The sequence below is a fragment of the Dasypus novemcinctus genome, chromosome 25 (assembly GCF_030445035.2).
Source record: "Dasypus novemcinctus isolate mDasNov1 chromosome 25, mDasNov1.1.hap2, whole genome shotgun sequence".
Lineage (NCBI taxonomy): Eukaryota > Metazoa > Chordata > Mammalia > Cingulata > Dasypodidae > Dasypus > Dasypus novemcinctus.
Window position 1 is genome coordinate 25,535,325 of NC_080697.1, and position 12,301 is coordinate 25,547,625.

Here is a 12,301-nt window from a genome sequence, read left to right on the forward strand (position 1 = left end):
TGATCTATACATTCAATGCAATCCCCATCAATATCCCATCAAGTTATTTTGTAGATTGACAAAACTAATTTGGAAGTTTATATATAAGGGCAAAAGACCAAGAATACCCCCCATAATACTAAAGAATATCCAAGTCAGATTGCTACTATCTATCTTCAAGACTTACTATAAAGCTACAATGATCAAGACAGTGTGGTAGGGGAGTCACTATGGCTCAGTGGTTGAGCAGTGGCTCCTGCACACAAATGCATACAAGATCCCAAGTTTAATCCCTAGCCCTGGTACCTGAAGGAAAAAAAAAAAGAAGACATTGTGGAACTCGTGAAAAAAAAAGACAAATAAATTAATGGAACAAAATAGACCAATACAAATATATTCTTAATGTTTGGTAAGGAAGCAAAGGCAATTTAATAGAGAAAGGACAATTTTTTGAACAAATGGTCCTAGAATAACTGGGCATCCAAATGCAAAAAGAAAAATTAAAACTCTAGACACAGATGTTTTATAAAAATCAACTAAAAATGGATTATAGACCTAAGTGTAAAACACAAAACTATGAAACTTCTAGATGATAACATAGGAGAAAGTAGGTGACCTTGAGTTTGGCAATAACTTTTTAGATACAATACCAAAAGCACATTCCATGGAAGAAAATATTGCTAAGTTGGACTTGATTAAAATTAAAAACTTGGGAAGCAGATGCAACTCAAGTGATAGAGTCTCCACTTACCATATGAGAGGACCTGGGTTCTATCCCTGGGGCCTCCTGGTGAAAAAGAAGAAGAGAAAGCGTGCCCACACAGCAAGCCAGTGCCCACATGAGTGCCTCCACAAATCTCCATGTGGTGAGCCAGTGCCCCATGCAAGTCAGTCATGCACCAAATGATGACACATCAAAAGAGAGACAAGGGGAAAGTCAAGGTGAAGTGCCACAGAAACCAGGAACTGAGGTGGCACAACTGACAGGGAACCTCTCTCCCCATCAGAAGTCTCCAGGATCAAATCCTGGGGAATCCTAGAGGAGAGAAAATGAGAAAAGAAGACAACACAGACAGCAAAAACAGCAGGGTGGGAGGAGGGGAAGAGGGGAAAATAAATAAAAATAAATGTTTTTTTAAAAATTTAATTAAATTAAAAACTTATGCTTTATATAAAACAAACAAGTAAGAGAAGGAAAAGGCAAGCTACAGACTGGGAGAAAATATTTGAAAATATATATTTAAAATATATAAAGAACTTTTGGAACTCAACAATAAGAAAACAACCCATTTACACCTCACCAAAGAAGATATGCATATGGCAAATAAGCATATGAAAAGATGCTCAACATCATATACCATTAGGGAATTGCAAATTAAAACAACAGTGAAATACCAGGACATGCCTATTATTTTGGCAAGGAGTTGTAGACCAATTAAAACTTATTCTTTGCTGGTAGGAATGCAAAATGGTACATACAGCCATTTTGAAGACAGGCAGTTTCTTTCAAAGCTAAACATAGGCTTACCATATGATCCAGCAATCGTACTCCTAGACATTTACCCAAAGGAATCGAAAACTGTTATCCACACAAAAACCAGCACATGAGAAAACCCTACCAAGGAAGATCCAAGATGGCATCAGAGTAGCTCAGGCAGGGCACAGCTCTCTTGCAAAAGGGAAGAAAGGATAGAAACTGTCCAAGGGAGCCGCTTTGGGGACTTGCAGACCAGGAGAGTGCCACACATATAATTTAGGAGGGACTGGGGAAGGAGAGACAAAGAGAGCAAAGGGAAAACCATGAGTTGATGCCCCCACAGCTAGGAACACCACTCATCCCCCATCCCTGAGGCAAACAGCCTTGGTAAAACCTGCAGCTGAACTGCCAGCAGAGAGGGGAAAGGACATATTCCTTCCTGGGAAGAGGAAGGGTACGACTGAGGGCTGAGTGTGGTTTCTCTTTGGCAGATGTTACCACCATAACTCAAATTGCTGATGCAGAAGACGCACATGGAAGAGTTTGCCGAGGAGTGCCATCTACTAGCCAGTCAGGAATGTGAAGGAAGACAGGCTTTTCTCTCCCATTTTTTCGCCAGGCACCATAGATCTGGTCTATGCCTTACTAATGGTTCCCTGCTCCTGTTTTGATAATTTAAACTGGACAATATTAAAGGTTTAGGAAAAAATTGAACTAAAAATCTAAGAAGATCTATGAAATAAGACCACTAAACAAGAGAAAAATTGATCAACAGAATAAAATCACCAACACAACCAGATGCCTAGATAGCATCAAAAGATAACAAGCCATACTAAGAAACAGGAAGGTATGGCCCAGCCAAAGGAACAAACCAAGAATCAGACAAGACACAGGATTTAAGACAGCTAACCAATGATGTTCATATAAACCTTCTTAATTAATTGAAGGAGATGAAGGAAAATCTGACCAAAGAGATAAAGGATATGAAGATGGCACTGTGTGAACATTAAGAACAATTTGAAAGCCTCTAAAAAAAGAGTAAAATTTAGAGTTTATGAGAATGAAAGACACAATGGATGAGATAAAAAATACACTGGAGGCATATAACAGTAGATTTGAAATGGCTGAAGAACAAAAACATGGAATTGAGAACATAACATTTGAAATTGAGAAAGAGGACAGAAAAAAGAATGGAAAAAAATGTAACAGTCTCAGGGAATTGAATGGCAATGCAAAATGTACAAACATACACATTATAAGTGTCCCAGAAGTAGAAAAGAACAGAAAAGGGGTAGAAAGAATATTTGAGGAAATACTGACGGAAAATTTTCCAGCCCTTATGAAAGACATGAATATCAATATTCAAGAAGGACAACGTACTCCAAACAATAAATCCTAATAGATCTACCCTTACGACATCTACTATTCAGAATGTCAAAGGCCAAAGATAAAGAGAGGATTCTTACAGCAGCAGCAAGAGAAAAACAAAATGTATCACTTACAACGGAGTGTCAATAAGGCTGCGTACCTATCTCTCATCAAAAACCAGCACAGGAATGCATACAGCAGCTTTATTCATAATTGCCAAAACAAGGAATCAACCAAGATGTCCTTCCATAAGTGAATGGATAAACGGTGGATTAATATTCAGTGATAAAAGGAAATGAACTATCAAGCCACAAAAAGTCATGGAGGACTTTAAATGCATAATACTAAGTCAGAGAAGCCAATCACCATATGACATTTTGGAACACAGTAAAAATGTCAGTGGTTGCCAGGGGCTGGGAGTGGGGCAAAGATTAATAGATGGAGCACAGGGCATTTTTAGGACATTAAAAACTATTCTGTATGATACGGCAGTGGTGGATACATTTGTCAAAACCTCTTGAACTGGGCTGGGGTTGGAGGGCCGCGGGGCGCTGAGGAGAGGTCTGGACTCCCGGCCTGTCCCTTCGGTTTGCAAAGGTGTTCTTTATGCCCCAGCATGGACCTCAGAACTCTGGGGTGAGCTGGAAGAGGTGTAAACAAAAGCAGCGGCGGGGTGGGGGGGGGTGGAGTGGGGGGAGGGGAGGTTGCTTCCTCCTTTTACGGCTGTGTCCACTCCTGAGTCCCTGGAGAGCCGGGCCTTGTGTTTCTGAGGCGAGATTGGCAGCACTGTCCAAGTCCGGAGAAAGAAGAGGTTTAGCCACCAATGGGCCAGTAAGATCTCAGCGCCCTGTGAGGCATAAGGGCCACTTGTTCTGAAATTATTTTGAGGCAAGAAGTCTTGAAAGATGGTTTTCACAGGCAATGATGGTTTCAGAAAATTTTAATATAGAAGCTCCTAACTATTTGTCTAAAGAATCTGAAGTTCTTATTTATGCCAGACAAGATTCACAGTGCATTGATTGTTTCCAAGCTTTTTTGCCTGTGCACTACCACTATCATCAGCCGTATAGTAAACATGGAGAAACGTTTATTGTGGTCAATAATCCAGATTTATTGATGTACTGTGACCAAGAGTTCCCAGTTTTGAAATGCTGGGCTCAGTCAGAAGTAGCAGCTCCTTGTGCTTTGAAGAATAAAGATATATGCCAGTGGAACAATATGAAGTATAAATCAGTATATAAGAATGTGACTCTCCAAGTTCCAGTGGGACTGACTATACATACCTTTTTAGTATGTTCTGTGACTCTGCTCATTACAGTTCTGTGTTCTACCTTGATCCTTGTGGCTGTTTTCAAATATGGTCGTTTTTCCCTATAAGTTTATGACTAGAGGTATTCTTCTAGAATTATGTCATTACTTTTGTCTTTTGTCTTCATTTATTTTTAAAAATTTTGTTTAATGGAATTATGGCCAAAATAATGTTTAACAGGAAATTTTGGATCAGCCGCAGCTAATTCCAAAATCTAGTGTTCTGTTGGGAAGATTATCGATAATCCTCTAGCATCAAGTGCCAATAAAGGAAATATAATTCTGTTAATATGTACTTTATGAGACGTGGCTTTATCTTCATTTGGGACAGAAAAATGAGTTCTTTATGTATTAGAGACAAATAATTCTTATTTTGTGAAAAGAAATTGTTTAAGCTAAAGTTTGAGAAAATTTTATTATATATAAGAATAAAATAATTTGGATGAATCAGAGGTTTATTTAAATGTTAATTGCATAATAATAGTAAGGTCATTTATCCAGAATTTCAAAGAAGATTATTAAAGTAGGACAGCAAAGAAATTATGTCAAAATTGACTATTCCTTAAAGCATCTCCATTCTCCTTTTACATTCTGCCTACCCCCCATGAGATGGCGCCCTCGTCTGTTTACTCATTGTTTTTGCTCGTTGTCTGTTTTTTCTTTAGAAGGCACCGGGAACTGAACCCAGGACCTCCCATGTGGGAGCAGGTGCTCAGCTGCTTGAGCCACATCTACTCACTCCTTTTACATTTTGTAATATTTCTTAGAATATATGAATTGTCAAAGAGCTTGATGAAACTGAGTACTAAGATTTAGTGTGTATGTCAGTACAACTCAGGTTGCCATTTTAAAAAGTATATTTTATTAAGTTGTACATTTACAAAAAATGGAGCCTTCAGGTGACTGCTTTTTCTAAATGAAGGGTCTCAATTTACTGTTTTACTTGGGAAAAAATTTGGAAATAATGTGTCATGGGTTAATTGAAAAATAAAAGCTTATGGAAAGCATGTTTCAAAACAGAAACCAATAAATCAGTATTTTAACATTGTTAAAAAAAAAAAACACCTCTTGAACTGTCACACAAACAGTAAACCTTAATGTAAACTATGGACTTTAGTTTATAATAATGTAACAGTATTGGTATATCAATGTTAACAAGTGCACCACACTAATGCAAGACCTTAATAATAGAGCAACTTGTGTGTCTGGGTAGGGGAGAGAGTATATGGGAATTCCATATACTTCCTATGCAAGTTTTCTGTAAAACTAAAACTGTTCTTAAAAAGTAGTCTATTTTTTAAAAAGTTAGGGTTGGCGAATGGAATTATACAATTTAATTATTAAGTAAAATCTCTTTTTCTTCAGATTAAAACAATATATATCCTATCCTCCCCTATCCCCCATGCATCTTTTATTGTTGTTTTTCCATGGGAATTGTGGTAAAGTTGTTGAGATAATGTTTTCACATTTGAGTCCATTGTGGATTTTAACTGCATGATTCTAAAATACATGAATAAAAGGGGCATGCTTCCTTTTGACCTTTCTTTCTATATTTTTGTGGGGGTTATATATACAGATAGAAGAAAATATTAACTTTGGGGTCTATGGTTAGAACTTTTAAGGAAATTAACTGCATTTTATTATAGAGGAACATTTTCCTAATATGCAGCAGAGAATCATTTTGAGAGAAAACATGTAAGACCTTAAATGTCTATGTGGGAAGCAGATTTGGCCCAATGGATAGGGCATTCGCCTACCACATGGGAGGTCCAAGGTTCAAACCCAGGGCCTCCTGACCTGTGTGATGAGCTGGCCCACATGCAGTGCTGATGCGCGCAAGGAGTGCACCCCATAAGGAGAGCTGCCCAGCACGAAAAAAGTGCAGCCTGCCCAGGAATGGCACTGCACACACAGAGAGCTGACACATCAAGATGATGCAACAAAACGAGACACAGATTCTGGTTGCCGCTGACGCAAGCGGACACAGAAGAACACATAGTGAATGGACACAGAGAGCAGACAACTGGGGGGGAAGGAAGAGAAATTTTTTAAAAATGTCTATGTTGGTTACATGAATGCTGTTTTTGTCTTGCAGAATTGTGATCTGTCTGGGTGTGATCTTCAAGAGGCCAACCTGAGAGGTTCCAATGTGAAAGGAGCTATATTTGAAGAGATGCTGACACCATTACATATGTCACAAAGTGTCAGATGAAGATTTTAGGGGCTGGAGGGAGGTTCCACGATGAGAATTATTTTCCTTTTCACTTTTCCTTCTCCATCCACTCAGTTATCTAGAAGAAATAATTGTAAGGGAATAAGAAAACATTTAGAGGTTTATGCTTATTCTCAGCAGTGCATAAGGGAAAAAATGGACTTTTTTCCACACATTCTGATTATAAAGAAGGAGAAGTACTCATTTAATAGATGTAGGAAAACTAGATTATATTGCTGCCTTTTGAATGGGGTAAAGGATTTACCTGGCTTTATGACCAGGAATAGTATCTATTACATTTGCTTTTAAATAGGCATGATGTGAAAATACCATCATGGTTTGAAATGCATTTGAGGATTTTAATTTATGCAAAGTACAACATATGCAATTATATTTATTGACTCTCTTGATGTAGTACGGATATTTAAGTTGTTAAACTTTATGAAAATATTGAAAAGATTGTTCAGGTTTATAAGTAGCTAATCATGCCTCCCTTACTTTAAATACCTGTCACACCATATGAATATGGTAAGACTAGACTCTCCAAGGCTCTCTTTTCAGGTTTATTTTTATAATGTTTATGCTTTAGACAGAACAAGAGCTAAATTAATCTCCCTTTCTAATTGGTTGAGACAGTGGAAAGAAAGACATCATACTACATCATTGTCATGCTGTAAGTAGAGTGGAACTCTCCAGGTGGAGCAAGAATTTACCTATAACTACAATTTTAACTTTTGGGGAAAAAAATCATTCTGAGCAATTTGCACACCAGGCAATTTTATCTAATTACACTACTAGCCTAGTTATCTCATATACAACCATATGAAGATACTTCAATACCAAAAAACCAAGGTGCATCATTAATATTCATTTAATTCAAATGCCAAATAGTTTAAACAGGGCCAGCTTAGGAAATAGGTATTAAATCCTAATATGCTGCAATCAAAGCTATACAATATAAATGAAAAAGGCAAAGGTATCTTTGAGAAGTCAACATAAAATAACTACAGGTAAATCCTATGATGGGGAATGAGGAATTTAAATTGACAATTTGATTATAGCCAGTAAAAAGATAATTAAAGATAAAGGCAGTTCGCTGGTCCAAGATATAATACCAATCAGTCAGTACCTATGGTTCTTTTACATACATTTTCTGCCTTTTTTTTTTTTTTTTACCAAGTTTTAGCCTGATTTTCTTGAGTTGTTATCTCCCTGCAGCAGGAGAGAGAGGACCTGTACTTCTTTACCAATAACCCAGTGTCCTTATATTGACCCCAAGAGCAAGGATATAAGCTGAGTCCAAATGGGTTCTGAATTCTATTGACTCATAAATCTGAGGCAGTGAATCATTAAAAACTACTTTGCCTCCTTTGGGAGAATGACATGTCTTCAATATTTATGTAGTTTCTTCTATACATAAATATGCAAAGCTTTCCTTAACAGTAAAGAGTATATATGCATAGTAGGAAGAGGTTGGACCTTTACAAGTGAAGGAAAGCAACTTCAGAAATGAATTATTTTCTTTGCTTTATTATTTTTACCAAGACAGAGAAGTATTGTATTGAGAGAGATCTATTTTCATAATCAATATGTGCCTAAATTATATTTAAATCATTTCACTCTGTACTATATTTTCAATAGTATAGAATCTTGTTCATTCACTTAAGGGTACCTCTGTAGGATAACATAAAACTGCAGTAGGATCTGAAAGATCTAAACGTGATATGCTTAGAAATTGCAGATTTTGGATCTAATGTATATGACATTAATAAATAATATGAAATGTTGAAAAGGTTTTCTTCTCTTGCTTTTGAAAATCAGCACTTTCTATATTCATCTTGCCTTTCTTCAATACGAGTTGATTATCAGTCCTGAGTGCGTGGAAAAGGTGATAGAGCATAACAAGTACTGTGGATTAGTCTCTTAGAAAGTGCCATTAAATAAATTTATTTCTTTAAATATGGCTATATTATGATCCTCTTTTTAAACTCCACCATGCTAACAACACAAATTTTGTTAATTCCGAACATAAGAAAAGCTTGCCTTTTGATAATTTATTTAATCTGTTTTTCTCTTTAGGTGATGCACATAACCAGTTAGCTTTATTAGGTTAATTAAACACATTGTCCCCAAAACGTTTTTTGCCTGACAACTAAGAGAATTTTGAGGGTGGAAAGTTTGAAAAGCATAAACTCTAATAATAGAACATGTTGTTGGGGAGAGGGCTAGAAAAAGGTTTCAAACTTAAGTTAGCTAGATTATCTAAATTGATAAAATTCAGTACTCAAGTAATTGACCAAAGTAAATTTACTTAAACAATACATGCAAAACTCAAATGTAGTCTAGTCTAGTTCCTTCAACTACAGTTTGAAGGCTATTATAGTAGGAAATGTAAATTCATTATTCTTAGGAGGGTTACCATCATAAATCAAGAGGAATATTTTCTCCAGTTCATTTTCTGGATTTGTTGTTTAAACTGTAAATCTAAACCCAAGTCAACTTGAAGTCTTCCTTATTTTAGGAAAAATCTTAGGATTTAATTAAACCCCCAAGAAAGTATTTTTAAAATTACAAGGTACACCAAAACAAAGAAAAGTGGTTACATTCTTTTCAGTATAAAGCACCTTATCCAAGGATTAATTCTCAAAACCTTTTACAACTTGATTAGTCATGTCAGCAGGAGTTAATCATGAATTCTTCCTGCTGTGCTTTTACATTAGGGAAGAATAGATTATTTTTGTCTGTCATTTGGCAAGATCACTAAGTCAGCCTTGTTGCATTTTGAGGTGTTTTGTTAAATGTTGAAAATGAAGGAATTTTTCCTGTAAAGCTACAATTTAATTTCCTAGAAGTTTTGACAACTATAAAATCCAATTATTAAAACCCAATTTATTAAATTTAAGATCTTGGTAAATTTACCTATCTCTGGATATCATGAAAGGTTTCAAAATCACTAAAAAATAATCCTATTTTTTTGATGTCCTATTTGATAAAGAAAATGTCAGACAACAAATTTGGACTTTTCCTTGAGATTTATGTGACCTAAGACAATGCTAATGAAAGGTTAGAGGACATAAAGCATATTGAATACATTCATAGACCATGTTGCTGTACTCATTTTAAAAGTTTAAAATATTTTTCAAACAATTTAATACCAGCTGATAGAAATAGCCTACCAGAAATCCAGTGACGCTTAACCAGAGATAAGTGATGAACCTGACAGTAGGGGTCAGGAATCTAAAGTCCCATTTCATTAGTCCTACCCAAACATCACATTTTCAGCTTAAGCAACATAGTTAGAGAGACATTTCTTTCAAAAAACAGGAAATAAATGGGACAGTTTAACACTCTTCAAACATAATGAACTCTTACTGAAAAATAGCCTTTTGTTACCTATATATTACAGTGAAATTAAATTCCTCTCCATGTCAGAATGACACTATCTAAAGGAAATAATGTTAATGAAATAGTCGGTCACTTATGTTTTATTTTCTGAGTCCACTCTATTCTCTTCTCTATCATGAGGATTTAAAATTTCCTCCACAGAGATGCCTGGGCAAAGTGAGGGAGCTCTTTACTCTCAAATCCTTGCAAATGTGATGATTCCATGGTTTAGCATCCTACCTGAAAAGAAATGACCAAAATACCCAGTTATTTTTAAACATGTTACTGCTTAGCTAATAAAACAGGACTGCCAGTTGCACTTGGTGTTTATATGCTATTGAATGTTTAATTTGATGTCAGATAAAACATATCTTTGAATAAAGAAATAGAGGAAGAATTAGGCCTAATCTGGTCAAAAGGGCATTGCTTTCTATTCATTCATTCTTTCACTCAAACCTATACTTAGTGAGTCCTGACTATATGCCAGGAATTTATTGATAGGTAATTAAATGATAGGATCCTCGACTATAATGGAATTATAATCATGTTTTCAATTAAATGAAATAAAGTACAGTGTTTTTATTGAGGCCCAAGGTCATACTGCTGGGAGTGGGGTGATATTTATAAAACTGGAATAAAATCCACTTTGCAAGGCTGCGGTGAGGTTGGTTTTATTCATATGCCCTATGGCTATTATGTCTCATCTTTATGCTCCATTGCCCTAACCACGGTGATCTGCATACTTCAACTCAATAAACAGCTACTGAAACGTATTAACATGTTGACCTAAGTCTGCTCTTTCTGATCTGATCTTGCTCTTAGTGTGTCTAACTACAATGTTCTTCCTTACCCTTTCCAGGCTATGGAAGGCCTTTTTTTTTTTAAGATTTATTTTTATTTATTTCTCTCCCCTTCCCTGCCCCAGTTGTCTGTTCTCTGTGTCTATTCACTACGTGTTCTTCTGTGTCCCCTTGTATTCTTGTCAGCAGCACCAGGAATCTGTGTCTGTTTTTGTTGCATCATCTTGCTGCGTCAGCTCTCTGTGTGTGTGGCAGCCACTCCTGGGCAGGCTGGACTTCCTTTCAGGCTGGGCGGCTCTCCTTACGGGCGCACTCCTTGCGGGGCGCACTCCTTGCGCATGGGGCTTCTCTACGCAGGGGACACCCCTGCATGGCACAGCACACCTTGTGCGCATCAGCACTGCGCGTGGGCCAACTCCACATGGGTCAAGGAGGCCCTGGGCTTGGACCGTGGACCTCCCCCATGTGGAGGCAGACACTCTATCTGTTGAGCCAAGTCCGCTTCCCTGGAAGGCTTTCAAGATAAGTCAAGGAGGGAAATTGGGTAGGAGACTGAACTACTATCTGCTTGAGGATCCTACATGGGCTAGGTACATTGCAATAATAACATTTTATTATTATTATTTATAATCAGATTTTAAAACTAAAAGCATCTCTAGGATCATCTAATGAATTTCTCCTTTTACAAATAAGGCATGTCAGAGTTGGGACTAGCTCCTGGGTATCCTGCCTCAACATCTTCAGATATTGCATGACCTCCCTGGTGAATTTTTATGTGTGTACTTAATCTAGCACATCTCTTTTTCTTGAAATCTTGATAGGTCTGCCAGTTTTCTCAAGGGAAACCAATCTAACAGGATTTTAATTTCTTTGAATTGTGACATCAGCCATAAAAGTCTTAGCTGAGCTTTTAATGGGCAGATTAAGTAAATTTAACAGATACACCAGGGAGTGTTCTAATTACATACACCATTAAAGGGCTTTATGTGAGGATTAAAAAAAAGACTATTAAGGAAAAACATTGACCATGTACAATATAATTTGCCAGCAAGAAAGATTTTAATGTCCTGAAGAAGTTTCATATAAAAAGGAAGCATTGAAAATAGACAAGTAACAGTACTCAGCACACTCCAAAGGAAGCTTGGGATTCGTTTGGCTCTTTGTCTCCAAACAGGTAAAATGCTTTGTATTTCCAGGAGTTTTTCCCCCTTATGTTGCATGCTATTGTATATCTATTGGGCGTTTTATACCCTAAGGGCTAAATCCGAGAGTGATACTATCTAAAGAAGGCTCGACCTTCACTGCCCTTGTCACCACCCACAACAGAAATCCAGCCTTTTGGGAACTGCAACAATGCATGGAGCAGTATTTGATTTTGTCTTTAGCCTCTTCCCCATCACATGAAAATGAATTTTAGGACTCTAGGAGAATTCTACATTTCATTAGATAATTAGAGATCCTGTTGGCCAGGAAAGCATCTGGCCTGGGACTTACTGCATTGAACAGTGTTGAAGCCTCCCTCATCCTCACAGATGGTCCAGTCAGCAATAATGCTTGGAAACCTAGAGGACAGATACTCAGCAAAATGTAATTAGTACCATAGGTTAGCCATTTAATGTCAAGCAATTTTTTATTAGCCAGAGATTCCTAGTAGGAGCTTCTTTTCAGAGCAGATGGCCAACTTCTCTTTATGTGAGAAATGATACAGTCGAAAACCCATCCACAGGGAGAAAATGTTAAGGGAAAAAGGTGAACTTGATAAGGGATGAATCA

At 36.9% G+C, this 12,301-nt stretch overlaps 1 protein-coding gene across 2 annotated transcripts in view; it reads left to right on the forward strand.

Annotated features, from left to right (window-relative positions):
* Window positions 1–8,136, forward strand: part of KCTD9 (potassium channel tetramerization domain containing 9) — a 56,046-nt gene extending 47,910 nt beyond the window's left edge. For both annotated transcript variants that reach the window (XM_004454246.4, XM_058287835.1), the window contains exon 12: window positions 6,228–8,136. In XM_004454246.4, the coding sequence (XP_004454303.2) occupies window positions 6,228–6,344 (117 nt within the window). In that variant the 3' untranslated portion in view covers window positions 6,345–8,136. The remainder of the gene's footprint in view (window positions 1–6,227) is intronic.
* Window positions 8,137–12,301: the final 4,165 nt, after the last annotated feature.